Source organism: Leuciscus leuciscus, assembly GCF_965113295.1.
Source record: "Leuciscus leuciscus genome assembly, chromosome: 16".
NCBI lineage: Eukaryota > Metazoa > Chordata > Actinopteri > Cypriniformes > Leuciscidae > Leuciscus > Leuciscus leuciscus.
This window is the reverse complement of record NC_138740.1, coordinates 23,299,184-23,315,960: the sequence shown is the minus strand read 5'-3', so window position 1 is coordinate 23,315,960 and position 16,777 is coordinate 23,299,184. Positions and strand designations below refer to the sequence as shown.

The following is a 16,777-nucleotide window of genomic DNA, read 5'->3' as shown; positions in this document are numbered from 1 at the left end:
AGACATTGCATTTCGAAATAAACGCGCACATGGAACAAATTTCGAATTTGTGTTAAAGAAACTGAATGTAAGTTTTTACCCTGAAATATTTGTTTCAAGAATCAAGATCATTCTAATGAACACTGACTTATAACACGGTGTAAAGCTCCCTCTAGTGACAAACGTTGTGTTACTAGCTTGATGTTTTTAAAGGGATAGCCATTATTTACTCTCACTGTCGTATTCTACCGTCGTATTCTAATGCCATATGAGCTTCTTTCTTTTTCAGACCACAAAAGGAGATTTTTGCATTCGTCCATATAATGGCAGTGAACAGTGACTTGCTTCAATGCTTTAAAAGAAGAAAAAAAGAAAAGAAAGAAAAAGCGCCGACTATAAAATCAGGAATTGAACGTCAAATAATGGTCTTATTTTAATGAGGCGAATGCTAAATGTTGAAAATGGTTTAAAGGTTGCTACAAATGTATTATTCGTATCAGAATCGTAATATGGCCATTCATGAGGGGCACGTGAAATTATACTCATCTTCGTTGGTTAAAATGAATATTTCTCAGGGTGAGGGTTTTTGGGTCAGGCGAAACTGGGAAAACAATTACTTTTTTTTTTTTTTCATGCATTTAATACCAAAGCTGCATTTATTTGATCAAAAATACAGTGAAGACATTAATATTGTGAAACATTATTACAATTTTAATTAACTGACCGCAAACAAAACTTAAACGTTGTTAGCCTACTCAGGGCCGTCCATAAGGGGGGATAAAGGGGAACGTTTTCTGGGGACCAGCCGCTATGGGGGGCCCATGCAGTCCAGCTATAATTATGTTCATCCTAAATATAAGCAAAGGTTACCATATTTTATTTTGAACCAAAATAGCAACATTAATTGTTGAAAGTGAGAAAAAAAATGCATTTTATTTAATGTTGCTCGAGTAAAATATAGCCTGTGTCATAATGAAACACCCCTTTCCTGAAAATGGTCTGAGCAGGCTGGCGAGCGGGCGCGGGCGCCGTGAGCGCTGAGCGAGCAGGAACGAGTAGCGAGTTGTCGTCGAAAAAGATGGATAAAGCAAAAAAGCTGTCGGGGGCTAAAAATAGAAAAAGAAAGAGGGAAAAGGAGATGGCATGTCAATTGATGCGACAGCAGCTAAATAAGTGGATGGTGAAAGGCAACAGGTAGGATTTAAAGTGTGACGTCCAGGCATGTAGGCTAGCCTACTGGCCATCGGGACTACCGGGAGATTCCCAGTGGGCCGACGTGCTTTTTGGGCCGATGCATCTCATACTTTTAAGTCTGATACTATTAGTCTTAACGGCCCATAAAACTGTACATTTGTTTAGTTTTGTTTTGCATAATCGGCGGCGCTGGGTTACTGCCGGTGTAATGCATTGGTCAAAAAAAGTCAGCGTTAGTTTTTTTTCTGACACACCGGCCCATGAAACACGTAGATCAGCGGCCCATTGGTTCTTTTCTTGATGGTCACTGGGCTGGCCCAATCACATCTTTAATGTGAAGTATATAAATATACTCTTTCAAGTATAGAAATTAGTCCAAAACGAATTATGAAAGTTTCCTTTATTTTTCAGTGCATTTGTTTTACAACATATGGCTATTATATAATGAGATTAATATTAGAACTATTATTATGTAGTAGTGTAATGTAGACAGACACTGTAAATAAAAGAGATTTAAATTTCTAATTTGCACACTGAATATGGGTTGGAGTTTTTAATTTTGAACTCTCAAAGTGCACCAGATCGATGAATTTAACAGTAAAAAGCAAAATTGCTGCTGCATAGCATACCCACCCCTGAGTCTCTCTCAGTTAAATGTATGTGTTAATGTAGGAGAGAGAGAGAGAAAGGGAGAGAGAGAGAGAGCACACGCATGATATGAGTAGCCTATAGCAGATTTGGGGAGGGCCCATTCACTGGACCTTTTCAGGGGCCCAGTCATTTCTGTGGGCGGGCCTGAGCCTACTAAATAAATGTTGTCGCGCGATCTTGCTTCGTAATTCAGAGGAATTACATGACAAAAGTTCTCCGCTGCATTCAAGACGAAAACTTTTCTTCTTTCGAGCATCATCTGACAGATCAGATTGTAGACCAGAAACATCTTAAAATTCCATGTTTAAAACGACATTATGCTAGATTTGAGAGATTGTCTAAATTGTGTATTGCAAAAACCAATGTCAAGGAGTAGTTACATCTGTAAATATGACTGGATGTCATTTGTCAATCATTGTATTTCTCTAGACATCAATTTAAACATTCATAACAATTATCTGCAATTTTTAGAGAGTACTGTGAGTGAAAAGAAAGCAAGAAACACATACAGGTTAATATTTCTTCATTTAAAAAAATTAAGAAATTTGTATATGAACAATTATTCATTTTAATATATATACTTTTATTAAAAAGCAAAATAATCACCAATCAATCTCGTGTTTACATCTCAGGTAGCAAATTCAGGAGAATCAAAGGTGTGTTTACCAAATATTTACACCAAAGCAGCTGAAATCATCATTTGTACAGCCACTATATAATAAGGACAATAAGACAGACAACTGGGAAGGAGAGAGAATGAGATGCCATGCATATCAAGCACAGAAAGACTAATTAAACATTCTTGACGTTGTTATCATACTTAAAAGAAAAGAATGCAACCAAGGTTTTAGAAGTATATCACCGCCTGAATGACAAAATCTCAGGCACACTCTTAATGAAACGTCATAGTAATCCAAACATTTTGTGGTTTCTCTATGATGCCTGCAAAGTTTGTTATTTTTTCTTTTTAAACAGGCAGGGAATGGTCTGTCTCTAGAATGTGTAACTTTTTAGTTCTTTTAGGTCACTTTTAGAAAAATTGCTGCTGCTGCATCCGGTTCAAATGTGTGGACCGCAAATTTGGATAACAGCCTCACTTTCTCATGAACATGTGCACTAATTTTCTGCTTTATCTGCAGGAAGGACTGGTGTAGTAGAACAAACCCTTTGCAAATGCTGCATGTAAAATACACCTTTGAAAGTCTCTTCAATGAATGTTAACCACAGGCTTTATTTTGCTCCTAAATTGAAACCCATGGCTTAGAAATGCTACTTCTCTTGCAGGTTTTGGTCTACAAACAGCTCTAGAAAGTATAGCGGCAAAAGGAACAGCTGCTGCCGTCGAGCCCACCAGAGGAGGTTTGCCTTGATCACGCTGTACTGCCTGTCCGGATGCATACTGCTGAATGGCTAACTCAGAGGTTGAGTGGCCATGCCGGACCAGTTTCCGGAAGTTTTGACAGCACAGGAGGGAGGAGTTGAGAGACCAAAACCACCGGAAACTTCTCATGGTGGACGGGATCTAGTTGGTTCAGGATATCCAGTGACCAGGACCGGCACTCAAGGTACTCAGTAGCCATGCCATGCTCTGACGGGTTGTCCCACAGAGTGACAATCTCATTTACTTTCTCCTGAGTGACGAAGCCCTGATGGCACAGCTCAACCAGTCTGTTTGCCAGCTTTATGACATGGTCATACCCAGCTTGGCCATCTGGTCCCACACTCTCCTCCTGGGCATCAAAAGAAATGAATACACATTGCAGGTGAGCTCCAAATCCAAGGGGCTCGTCAAAGCTCAAGTCCTCAAACCCCTCATCCCCCTCGTGGTCCTCATCCCGAAGCTCATCTGGGGTGTCAGGATCTGCAGCAAAGTGTTCTTCAAATGTTCTATTGGTTTTGGAATACAAGTATTGCACACCAATGAGCTCACCTATAGAAAAACAGAGTGCGTAACGCAGATGTTTTAACAACACATGGGTGAAATACAGCTGCTACCCATAAGTAGCATGTGCATGACCACAATACCTGTGTATTCGCCCGGGCTGGTGTAATCCTGAACCGCCTTGAAGGTCATTGTGCCTGTGTACAGAAAAGACAATAATTATTATCTATGTATAACGGCTCCTGAATGTTTTTCCAGATCAGAAAAATCACGCTTCAACTGATGCCTTCAATCTTTTAATGTCTTCCTTTCAGGAATCAGGATATTCCATAATCACAAAAATCGAATGGACACCGTGAAAAAACTGAAAAATAAACCAAAATTACAATCAAATTTGTTGAAGCGATTCTACCATGACATCGCTCGAAACATATCCCATTAAAACTGAAATCAATACACACAGTACATCAAATTATAAATAAACAACCAAAATACATACAAACATACCGTGTGCTTTCCAATCGGGACTCAGGAGACATCAGTAGACAATTTTTTGCTCAAACACTCTTTCTATTTTACCTCTTTCGATTTGTGTGCGACACCTCGTGTTTCTCTCTTCTCTTTTTTCTTTTTCCTTTTCCGGTAAGCACGCAAAAATAAAATCACATGACCAATACGTCTTATGTTACTCCTTTTCCCAGTAGGTGTCACTATTACCAAACTATCATGTAGATCAATACAAATTTTTACATAAGTATTACACAAAATTTATAAAACAAAACAAACAAACAAACCAAAAACCTTTCAAAGGTGAAAAAATATCTGCGACAGCTACACTGCCACCAAAATTACAAGGATTTATGTCAGTAATATTTTGAACAAATAAAATAAATCCTGCAATTTTCCTATAAGCTGTTACTTAACTTTCATTAACAGTATTATTTTACCTTCATTTCAATTCTACTATTTTAGATGTCAAAACTAATTAGTCTAAACCTTGCGGTTTCACTCATACAGTAGTTAAAGAGTTGTTTTCAACTATTACTACAATTTTTTGGATTGGACGCTCCAAAATGGATATGTTTGTCAATCGCTCACCCTTTTTTCCTAACTTACTTTGTCCCATTTGCAGTTTAACCTTTCGCACTAACCCATCATCGTCTGCACTTGCCTCAACAACTCTGGCTAGCCTCCATTCATTTCTGGGAACATTGTCCTCTTTGAGAATTACTACATCTCCAACGTGAACATTTCTTCTAGGTGTATGCCACTGTTGTCTGAGGCTTATGTTGGCCAGGTATTCTTTGCGCCATCTGCTCCAAAACTGTTCTGCCAAGTACTGCACTCTCCTCCATCTTTTCCTAGCGTACAAATCTTCACGGACAAATTTGCCAGGAGGAGGAAGAGGCACTGAGGTCTTCATCGTGAGCAGATGATTAGGCGTCAAAGGCTCAACACTCTTTGGGTCATTTATTGTGTTAGTAGTAAGCGGACGACTATTTACAATCGACATTGCCTCATACAAAAATGTCCTTAATGAAGTGTCATCCAGTCTTCCTTTAGCTTGTGCCAGAACAGCGTTCATTACACTCCTAACAGTCCTTATCTGGCGTTCCCACACACCTCCCATGTGGCTTGCTTCAGGAACATTCATAAGGAAGTCACATTGTTTGCTTGCAAGATATGTAGAGATCCTCTCTTGGTCCAGATCTTTCAAACCTTTCTCCAGCTCATTCTTAGCCCCCACGAAATTTGTGCCTTGGTCGGATCTGATCTGTCGCACGGCTCCTCTGATTGCAATGAAACATCTTAATGCATTTAGAAATGCATCGGTGGAAAGATCTTCTAGCATCTCTAAATGTACAGCCCTGGAGCTCAAGCACGTAAACAACAGTCCATACCTCTTGAATTCCTTCCGACCTTGTTTTGTGTAGAAGGGGCCAAAACAGTCAATACCAGAATACGAGAATGGAGGTGAGGGTTCCACTCGGTCAGCTGGAAGGTCAGCCATACGTTGTTCTTCGACTGATCTACGCAGCTTTCTGCAAGTAACACAATTTTTGATGTTCTTGGCCACTACATTGCTTGCACCTAATACCCAATATCCACTGGCTCTGAGCTCATTCAAGGTTTGACCGCGGCCTTGATGTTGAGTTTTCTTGTGGCAATGGTCAAGTATTAGTTGTGTGACAATGCCTTCCTTAGGAAGAATTACTGGATGTTTCAACTCAAACGCTGTGTTAGACTTTCTTAGTCGTCCTCCAACCCTGAGCAGTTCATTCTCGAGGATGGGATCAAGTTGGTATAACTTGTTGTTCTTTGGCAGCTTAGCAGGGTTTTGACTGAGCAATTTCAGTTCTTCTTCAAAGGCTTCTTTTTGTGCTGCCTTGATGAGCACAATAGCTGCTTTCTCTTTCTCTTCTACACTAATGAACCCTGTCTTGTCTTTGTTCACCAATCTTTTGATCCTAGCAATAGTATTGAGGGCTGTATTCCAATCTGAGAATCTTGAGAGTCTTTCAAGGAAGCCACCTCTTACACAGGCATCTGTTTTCAGGACTTTTACCTCAGGGTCACCTATAAGAAGCACTGGAGATTTTTCATGAGTGCTAATCTCTCGTTCCCATAAGAACTTGGGACCTATCAACCAACTTGAGTCTATCAGGTCTGCCACCTTGAGACCCCTAGACGCACAGTCTGCAGGATTCTGACTTGTTTCCACATAGAACCATTGTCTTGGATCTGTAGAGTCTCTTATCTTCTGTACACGATTAGCTACAAAAACATGAAAGCGCCGGGCTTCGTTCTTGATATACCCTAGCACTACCTGGGAATCTGTCCAGAAAAACTCCTCATTTACCTTCAGATCAAGCTCTTCCCGAAGAACATGACTTACTGCCGCAGAAACTGTGGCTGCGGTCAGCTCAAGGCGTGGTATGCTGAAAACCTTCGTAGGGGCTACTCTAGCCTTACCCATGACCAGTGCACAATGTACTTGTTCATCAGCAACAATCCTGATGTATGAACACTGTCCATAACCCTCACTGCTGGCATCTGAAAAATGATGCAGCTCTATTTTCTGGATTCTGCCCATATTTTCAGGAATGAAGCATCTTGGTATTTTGACCTTTTGGAGATTCTCCAAATCATGGATCCATGTATCCCACTTTGGCTTCAGATCAGAAGGAAGAGGTTCATCCCATCCTACCCCTCGTTTGCACATCTCCTGGAGCACTCTCTTCCCAGTCAAGATATAGGGAGCGAGAAAACCTAATGGGTCGTACACACTTGCAACTACTGACAGAATTCCTCGCCGAGTGGCAGCCTTTTCATTAAGGTCAACTTTGAATGAGAATGTATCCGTCTCTATGTTCCACTTTACTCCCAGTACACTCTGCATTGGAAGCTCATTGTAGTTCAGATCTACATCCTTCACAACACTGGCGCGTTCGCTCTCTGAAATTGCGCTCAAGACTTCTCTGCTATTGGACACAAACTTGTGTAAACGCAAGTTTCCCTTAGCCAAAGTTTCTTGCGCTTCACTAACCAACTTGTTGGCCTTCTCGATGGAATCAACGCTTACAAGTCCATCATCCACATAGAAATTTTTGCGAATGAAGCTCGCTGCTAGTGGGTAGTCCCTCTCATATTTGCTGGCAAGATACTTCATGCCGTAGTTCGCACAACCCGGAGAGGATGCAGCTCCAAAAATATGTACTCGCATGCGGTATTCCTTGGGTTCCCTTTCGGTGTTCCCTTCTTCCCACCATAGGAATCTCAGGAAATCACGATCATCTGGACTGACATGAAAGCGGTGGAACATCTTTTCCACATCACAAACAATTGCGATCTGATGCTCACGAAATCTGCACAACACTCCAGTAAGAGCATTTGTTAAGTCTGGGCCTGTGAGTAAGTGGTCATTTAGAGATGTACCTTCAAATTTGGCTGAGCAGTCAAATACCACTCTTATTTTTTCTGGCTTTCTGGGATGATACACCCCATGGTGCGGAATGTACCAAGCGTTGCCTTCTTTCGTTGTGGAATCTGCTTCTTCGGCATCACCATCTCTAAAGACACCATCCATGAATCTCACATAATCTTCTCTGTACTTGGGATTTCTCTCCAATTTTCTTTTCAAATGCTTCAAACGAACCGTAGCCAGTTGCTTATTGTTCGGTAATTGAGGACGTTCTCTGAATGGCAAGGGCATTTCCACATGTCCTTCTTTGTTGTGTTGAGTCGTTTCATCCAACTGTTGAAGAAATTGAATGTCCTCCTGAGATATTGTCTTTTCTCTTGAGTCTGTATCTCGAAAATCTGCTTCTAACGTCCTGATTACTGAAGCAGGTGTGATTGCTGGGAGTTCCTTCACAGAAATGCGATGACAGAACCCCGCTACATTTCTAGAGCAAACATGGGGTGTTATGGATCCCACTACACTCCAGCCTAAGTCCGTCTTGACTGCATATGGTTCGTGATCCTTCCCTGATATCACTTGGGTTGGCTTTAGAGCCCTTGGACAATCAAAGCCAATTAGAAGCCCTACAGGACAATTCAACAACTCTGGCATCTTATCTGCAACACTGAGCAAGTGAATCCATCTCTGAGCCTTCTTGCAAGTAGGAATGCTATCTCGTTCCAAGGGAATGTATTCTCGAGTGTATACGGGTGGCAACTCGATGTACTCTTGCAGACTATAACCTCTCACTCTTAGTCCAACTGCTCTCTGACAATTCTCTATTGAAGCTCTATCAGTCATTTTGGACAGCTTTAATTTAACAAGTTCTGTGCTTGCTTGCAGTTTGTCACAGATGTCCTGACTGATAAATGTATTACTGCTCTGCGTGTCCAGTAATGCATAAGCTAGAATTTCTGTGCTGTCCTTAGTTGCACAAGAGAGCCAAACTGGAACTATCATCGAAGTGTGATTACTTTTATCCATCTCCACACTGCATAAGCTAGTGGAAACCCTTTCATCAGGTGAAACTTCTGGCTTTCCTCCTTGAGAGCGTTCTTCATGAAGTGGAGAGGGGTGACTCTGCTTGCAGATGTTGCAAGTAGCTCGCTTTCTACAGTTTTTGGAGACATGGCCAACTCTGAGACAACCAAAGCACATCTTGTTGTTGATAACAAACCTTTTCTTCTCCTCAAGAGGCATTGCCGCAAACCTTTCACATTTGTATATAAAATGATTTTGCTGACAACAGACACATTCTATTTGTCTCTTATCCTGAGTGACAGAAGGGCTTAGTTTGGAGCCTTTCTCTCTTTCCAATGCACTCTTTGCAATGGGTTTAACATTTTGCGCCAGAGCACTGGCCTTGAGACGTTTCTGCTCCTTCCCAGGCCTTTCATCTGCATGTTTTAAAGCAAGTAGAGAGGAAACAGGATTACATGCAATGCGTGCCTCCTCTGCCACAAAGTCTGAAAACTCACTGAAGCTTGGGTATGGCTTCTCTACATCTAGTGCTTTAGTGACATACCTATTCCAGCGAGTTGTTATCCAGTCAGGAAGTTTCTGAAGCAATTTCTGGTTTTCTTCGCAATCGTCCAAAACCTTCAAACCATGTACATGAGGCATTGCATTTTTGCAAGAGATGAGGAAATCACTAAACTCCCTTAATTTCAGTGATTCTTTGGGTCCAAGTTTTGGCCAGTTATTAAGCTTTGCTCTGAACGCTCTTTGAACAACAAAGGGGTGTCCATAACGTTTGTTCAGGGCATCCCAAGCTTGTGTGTATGCATCCTCATCACTCCTATAAAACGTTCCCTCTAGTACACTAAGCGCATCTCCACTTATGTACCTTTTCAGATAGAACAACCGATGTGCTGGGCTTGTACAGTTCGTTTCGATCAAAGCTTTAAAGCAGGTGCGCCATTCTGTGAACTTGAGTGGGTCACCCGTAAACGTGAATGGCTCTGGAGCTGGAAGTTTAGTCATTGCCAGGGATTCTTTTAGTGCTTTCACTAACAAGACCTCATCTACTTTTGTCTCTAGCTCATTTTCAGAGCAAGGTTGAGATAAAGTTTCTTTCTTGACGCAAGAAGGGTTATTGTGGTGCAGTGGCAGCTGACTTGAAGGCATAGTGCTTTTTTCTTTAGCATCTTCTATTTCAGCATTCAATTTTGATTCCTCTTCTGCATACACAATATATTCAGCTTCCATTACTTCAAGATCTCTTTGCTCTTCCAGCATTTTTAACTTCTCTTGTTGGGCTAATACCTCTTTTCTTTGAGCTGAGATTTCTTGTTCTCTCTTTAGTTCAGCACGTTTTGCAGCTAAGCGTGCCGCTGCTTCTGCTCTTTTTACTGACATATTACTTCCATGCTGACTATCTCTTTCAGCTCTCGACACAGTTGAACCATAAATTGACCTGGCGTCATCTCTTTGCAGTAACTGAGTGAGTGTTTCTTTTACAGCTTCAGCATCAAACTCCTTTGTGCCAACTTCTGCGCAACGTCCTTTCAGTAGTGCAGTTATTTCACTAGTAACTGAAGTGCAGCTATCCATTCTTCTCCTTATATCTTGAGATGGGACGTTCAGTGCACGAATACTCTCATATATTTGTTTTAACTCTGCTTCACGTTTCTCTGATGTCACCATCATACCATCTAACTCAGTTTTAGAGCACTCTTCTTTCAGCTTGGATCTGATGAACTGAGCTTCAGCTTTGAAGTTTAAGTACGTGAACATAAACTTCCGTTCTCTTTTTGCTAATTCGTCATGTCTAAACTCAAGCATTTTTTCTGTTGGACGCCTTTCTCTTTCTGATCGCCTAACTGCCTGCTCAACTCGTGATGATGATTCCTGGAATCTCGTCTTATTAACTTCCAGATCTGCATTAATTTCAGCTAAGCGTTCTTCATATTTTTCTCTGTCAGTGGCATCAATCTCAGTTTCTAATTTCCCCTCTAATTGTGCCTTTTCTTCTTCAAGAGCTTGAATCACTTGGTCTAAGACACAGCTCTCTGATCTATCTTGATCCATGTTGGTAACTTGCTTTAAACTACACTATTATTCAGATTTAAACCCTGATAACAAGCTGTAATACCATGAGAAAATTACATAATGTCAATTATTAAACAAGTTACACACTATCAACTTAACTTGAAAGGTATCAAAAGCAAACATTTGTTAGAATCATTTGCTAACTATTTTAACTTTAATAAATGTTATTCAACCAAGAAATTAAAATTCAAGCTCAAAAAATACAGTCTGACCTGCAAATCCAAAGGTAGCAACTCTTATTGAAAGCTGAATTGTCCAAAAACATCGCAACGCTGCCGCCTTGTGGCTGTCTTCGTCACTGCAGCACTATCGTATTGCGTTGCCCTTCCGCACGGCAAAGAATGCAGTCACGCGAAACGCAATAGAGATTCAATGCGACGAAATCGCGTAGAATGGCGGCGTCCTCACTTTACCCAATAGCTGCAGTTTTCCACCGAGGTCGACTGGACTATGCTCTTCACATCGAGGTCTGGCAATCTTTCCTTTTCCACGATGAACTCTTGCACTCTTCCAGGGGAATAACAGACGTTTTTTCACTATAACGGCTCCTGAATGTTTTTCCAGATCAGAAAAATCACGCTTCAACTGATGCCTTCAATCTTTTAATGTCTTCCTTTCAGGAATCAGGATATTCCATAATCACAAAAATCGAATGGACACCGTGAAAAAACTGAAAAATAAACCAAAATTACAATCAAATTTGTTGAAGCGATTCTACCATGACATCGCTCGAAACATATCCCATTAAAACTGAAATCAATACACACAGTACATCAAATTATAAATAAACAACCAAAATACATACAAACATACCGTGTGCTTTCCAATCGGGACTCAGGAGACATCAGTAGACAATTTTTTGCTCAAACACTCTTTCTATTTTACCTCTTTCGATTTGTGTGCGACACCTCGTGTTTCTCTCTTCTCTTTTTTCTTTTTCCTTTTCCGGTAAGCACGCAAAAATAAAATCACATGACCAATACGTCTTATGTTACTCCTTTTCCCAGTAGGTGTCACTATTACCAAACTATCATGTAGATCAATACAAATTTTTACATAAGTATTACACAAAATTTATAAAACAAAACAAACAAACAAACCAAAAACCTTTCAAAGGTGAAAAAATATCTGCGACAGCTACACTATGTGTGAAAATGATAATGAATATGAAAACAGATGCAAACATGAACAATTAATTAATGAACCTACCACCGGGAGATTGTGAGTTGGTTTAGCTCAAAGAGCTTTAATTTTGTCCGAGCCATGATTCCGGGGCTGCCCGGGACCATCCTTTAGTCCCTTATGATGGCAGCCCATCGGTTTACCCGGAGTCCGGCGATGGTCTGACCGGCAGGGTCAATTCTGCAGAGAGCCAGGCAGATGGCTTCTCCCACACGGCTTGTGCTGGGCCACTGAGCCGGTCCACCTACACCAAGGAAGCATCTGCAAAGTGAAAAAGGATCAAACAAGTGAATAACATTGGTTACGAGACCGGTTATGATGATTATAGCCAAAATACAAAGAACTTTCAAGAGAATCAAATGATAACGAAGTAACAAAGTGAGAAAAACAACAGAAACCAGTACCTCTTCAGACTTTCAGTGCCAGGGGTCACATTGGCCTTTAAATGGCTGACCTTGAAGCGACCCTTCAGTTGTCTGTCACGGTGGCAGGGGGGATAGATGAGACGGCCCTTGTCATGATCTGACAAGTTGTTCCACAGCATGACGATCTCATCCACCTTACACTGAGAGACAAACCTCTGATGGCGCAGGGCAACCAGACTGTTGGCCAGCCTAATGACGTGGTCATAACCAGCTTGGCCATCTGGTCCCACACTCTCCATCTGTACATGAAAAGAAATGAATAAACTCCTCTATCGTCAATGTCAAATAAATTTACCAACATGAAAGGAATTCATTATCACAAAATAAACCCAAAATGAAATATCAACATCATCACACACCATAAAATCTCAGTGTACACAGTATGTTTATGGGTATTCATTTACCTGGCTCTGAGTGGACAAGGCAGGAGAGGAGGACTCAGCTACTGAGACTGTCTAGGATGAGGACAGACCAGTCTGTTCTTGAAGGGGCTGCAGGTCAGTGCCCTCGAGCTCCATGAATTCAATGGGCTCATCAAGGCATATATCCTCAAACCCCTCATCACCCTCCAGATCACCCTGCAGGTCGTCTTCCTGAATCCCATCTGGAATATCAGGATCTACACCTACGTCTTCCTCAAATGCTTTGCTGGTTTAGGAATATAAGTATTCCACACCAATGAGCTCTCCTGTAGAAATACAGAGTGTATCACATAGATGTTTTAATAACACATGGGTGAAAAGCAGCTAAAGTAAAATGTCTTCATGAACACAATCCCTGTGTATTCACCAGGGCTGGTGTAATCCTGTGCCAGTTTCAGAGCCAGAAGCTGCTGGCTCAGTGCATTGCAGTACTGCAGGAACTGGCCGCCTTAGCAGATTTCCTCCCTACTGGCACCTTCCACAGCAGCGACCCCACGTGCCTCGTTCCACTGCACCAGTCCTTCCAACAGGTACATTTGAAAATGCAAGGCATTTGCACTTGTACCTAAAAACAAATTCAGATCACCATGAAAAAAAACATACAGTGCAAATATTCACAAATAAACAAAAGACGCTATTTTTGTGTAATGCAAACCTGGCGATTCAAGTGCAAGTGGAACGACTCCAGGGATGTTGAGCCACGTGCACAGCGGTACGAGGGAAGAATGACCCCATCCTTGGTCACCTGTCCTGTATTCCTGTACAGCTGTACACCTGGCGGGTCCTGGATGCACTCTAATTGGAGCTGCTGGGTCCACCAGATCTCCTGCATCCTCTGCTGGTCAAGGAGCTTGGAACATCTACATGTGCAGCAAGTAGATCTTCATCAGACTGTTCCTCTACTGCAGAAGCTGAGCTGGAGGCGGCCACTGTTAATATCAGGATGAAGGGTGTTAATAATCAGTCAACTCACCTCTATTTATAAAGCGCTTTATACAATATAGATTTTTTCAAAGCAGCTTAACAGTAATAAACAGGGAAATAACAGAATCAATGATGCAAACTTTATCAGATGTGATGATTCACATTCTATTTTGAAGCAGCTCTAAAAAGACAGTGTCATTATTAAGCTCAAGTCAGCTGAATTACAAGACAAAATCCCAAAACAAACAAATAAAGAGATCAGTGAGATTCATGCCTGGAGGCGCTGATGCCATCTTCTTAGCATCTATTCTCCTGATGTAGATCTGCAGAGCATCCATTTTGGTACCCGGTCTGGCTTCCTGCTTCCTAACCCACTTGGTGAAGCTGAAAAGGAGGGACACACATTTAAATCAAGCCCCAACACAACACATTCTTAACTGAATTGAGAATTATGTCATCCTCTGTTAAACATGTAAACCATACCCCTATCCACTGCCTCATACAGGTCCTTAAAGGACATGCTGGCAAAGTTGCCGAAGCCTACTCTCATCTGGGTTTTCCTGGGCTGGTGTGCCAGTGCCCTCTCGAACCTGGCGCTCGCTGATGGCATTCATCATGTCAGGGAACAGGGCAGCATATCGCAGCAAGGCATCCTTGTTCCCCATGATGGCAGACTGGGTGGTGTCTCCTCCCTCACGCTCCCGTTGATGGACGGCCAGCACCATGGATGCATACCTAATATCACTGGATAGCAACCATTTGAAGCTTTTACCCCAGTACTGGCCGAACTGGAGGGCGCTCTCAGCACGAGCCGGTGACTTGATGTGTCATCTCCTTGTGCTGACACACGAGCGATGGCCTCCTCCTTCACCCTTATAGCAGGCCATGAGTGTCCCGGAGTGGGATTTCTCCTGTAAACAGCAGCGAGGGCCGCTGCCTCAGAAGAGGGCTTAAGGGTGAGCTAGTGACCAGTGGGATGTCTCCAAAACTACACATACACAAAAGACAATCAAATCAAAACTGTCAAATTATCTTTATATTGTAATCATTATGATCAAAACCTGTAATAATTGCTTTAGAAAGCTAATTTCTTCTGTCTAAATGAATACATGATGTTTGCTAACTGCATGATTTGTATTATCCTAGGACTGTACATATCTGACATGGACATTATTATGACAGTCACTTCTGATAACAGATTACTCTAAAGTGTAATCTAGAAACTTGCATATTCCGATAATAATAAAATAATAGCAATAATAATAAAATAATAAGAGGCACATAGACAACCACACAGCCTTGCAAAAGTTCATTATAGTTTTACTAAAGTAACTATGTATCAGGTTGTGCTCAAAACCCTATAGTCTAAACCCTCAAACATGACCGGCCTACAAAAAATAGCTTATAAATCACTTGTTATGCTATATTATCACCCAAAATTGGATTCAATCTTTTTGTCAACTTGTTCTCTTTCAATTAAGACTGGTTTCATATTTCTATTTGCATCTGATTAATCGTAGGCCTCATTTATCTGAGAGTAGGTATCTGATTTTTTATTTATTTTTTGAGTAAAAGAAGCATTATTTATGAATAATTTTCACACTATTAAATCAAATATGAAAAAGATTTGCACTGTTGATCACACTAGTCTACTCTAATGTTTCACCAGGAAGTTTGTTTTGAAAAACTTTTATTTTGTACAAAATGGCACAAAGTTATCCTTGTGGTGTTCCCGGTCATGAAAAAGATGTCAATAATAAGATTGTGCAAACACACGATTGCGTGTGGTAGCATTGAGTGAAAAGTTCGATACTCAAAGTTGAGAAGAAAAATGGTGGTAGAAAAAATGCAGTTGCCATGGAATTTAAAAAAAGCATATAAATAAATAAAAAGGCAGAAAAGAGAGGTAAAAAAAGCCAGGTTATTAGGCTGGCATGATCAGGTGTAATACACCTCCTACCTTATTGATTCCAAAACCCTCATCTGAAGAATGATAATACAGAATTACACAACATGTTATACAATGTACAACAGTATTCTGTAAATGAAACCCCAAATGTAAACCCATTCATGTAAATGTCATGGTTATATGGATGCACCAAAAATGTTGGTTGAATGGTATTTCAACTGTAAATATTATCTTGTCTGTTTCAATAAATGGCACACGTGACAAATTCAGCCGGAGTACCTCTATTGTATTTAATCAGAATCAGAAAGAATCAAAAGGAGCTTTACTGCCAAGTATGTTTGCACGCACAAGGAATTTGTTTTGGTGACAGAAGAAGCTTCCAGTACACTGAGACAACAACAGTGCCCACACAGATGGTACACTTTTTTTTTTTGTATAGTTCTGAGATTTATCTGAGATTTTATGATATGCAGTTATATTACTTTATTTGAATTTTTAAAGATATGGGTCATTCCACGAAATTGGTGCCTTTTGTTTACCTAAAAAATAATCAGACATAGAATTTCTATAACAACAAATAAATTTGTGATTTAAAAACAATAATACTATGTATTATTTCCTCAATATTACATCAAATTAAAGTCAATTAAATGTCATTTTAAATAATTTAAATGGCATTTATGCTAATAAGGGTAAGGTTTTTGGACTGTCCCTCGCTATGTTCACTTTGTTCTTTTTCAGCAGGACTTTTAATTTGCCAATTGAAGTCAAAATGATACAAAAACCTAATTTGCATATTGTTCTAAAGTATAGTCGCAAGCAATGTTTTGGCATAACTATACATAATTTATTTTATAAAATATAAATAATTTTATCTGTGTCCCCTGATTTCATGGCAGCCCTCACCAAAAACCCCAAAACCCACCTAAAATAGCAGTACATTCCAGTGACATCAATTCCAGGAAGTTACATCTCTCAATCATGAAGTTTCTCTCGTCTATAATGTTCTATTTTTGATGATTTATGAGGTTTGACTGAGGTGAGGACACCTATAAAAAAGTATAACAAAAAGAACGTATAACAAAAAGAACAGACAAGAATACCGTTAAAGTACCGTATCGATAAGCAGCATCGGTAAGAGTAGTAATACTGTTAAAACCTTAACCATACCCATCCCTATGTTAAATGTGTCCTTTT

The 16,777-nt window shown here is 40.5% G+C and overlaps 2 protein-coding genes across 3 annotated transcripts; both read right to left on the bottom strand.

Moving 5' to 3' along the window:
* Nucleotides 1–3,011: 3,011 nt before the first annotated feature.
* LOC309477651 (uncharacterized protein) lies at nt 3,012–16,662 on the bottom strand. The gene is made up of 6 exons (XM_082140964.1): nt 13,403–16,662; nt 12,305–13,312; nt 11,928–12,161; nt 3,850–3,903; nt 3,321–3,754; nt 3,012–3,234 (listed from the first exon to the last, which is right to left on the bottom strand). The coding sequence occupies exons 4-6, from the start codon at nt 3,896–3,898 to the stop codon at nt 3,094–3,096; spliced, it is 624 nt and encodes a 207-aa protein (XP_081997090.1). The 5' UTR covers nt 3,899–3,903; nt 11,928–12,161; nt 12,305–13,312; nt 13,403–16,662; the 3' UTR covers nt 3,012–3,093.
* LOC309477645 (uncharacterized protein) lies at nt 3,932–11,865 on the bottom strand. Of its 2 annotated transcripts, none has more exons than XR_014198680.1 (2): nt 4,214–11,865; nt 3,932–4,070 (listed from the first exon to the last, which is right to left on the bottom strand). XR_014198680.1 is itself a non-coding variant. In XM_082140956.1 (2 exons), exon 2 carries the CDS (start codon nt 10,695–10,697, stop codon nt 4,716–4,718), a length of 5,982 nt encoding a protein of 1,993 aa, XP_081997082.1. In that variant the 5' UTR covers nt 10,698–11,388; nt 11,532–11,865; the 3' UTR covers nt 4,089–4,715. The 2 variants fall into 2 exon arrangements, 1 of the variants encoding a protein (XP_081997082.1); XM_082140956.1 differs by lacking the exon at nt 3,932–4,070 and having other exon boundaries at nt 4,089–11,388; nt 11,532–11,865.
* Nucleotides 16,663–16,777: the final 115 nt, after the last annotated feature.

Bases quoted from the DNA above. Each gene is read 5' to 3' on its own strand.
- LOC309477651 (XM_082140964.1), bottom strand. From the start codon at position 3,898: ATGACCTTCAAGGCGGTTCAGGATTACACCAGCCCGGGCGAATACACA. The intron at 3,755-3,849 runs GTATTGTGGTCA...GTTTTTCTATAG, and splicing joins CAGCCCGGGCGAATACACAG to GTGAGCTCATTGGTGTGCAA. The intron at 3,235-3,320 runs GTGGTTTTGGTC...CCTCTGAGTTAG, and splicing joins TCCACCATGAGAAGTTTCCG to CCATTCAGCAGTATGCATCC.
- LOC309477645 (XM_082140956.1), bottom strand. From the start codon at position 10,697: ATGGATCAAGATAGATCAGAGAGCTGTGTCTTAGACCAAGTGATTCAA.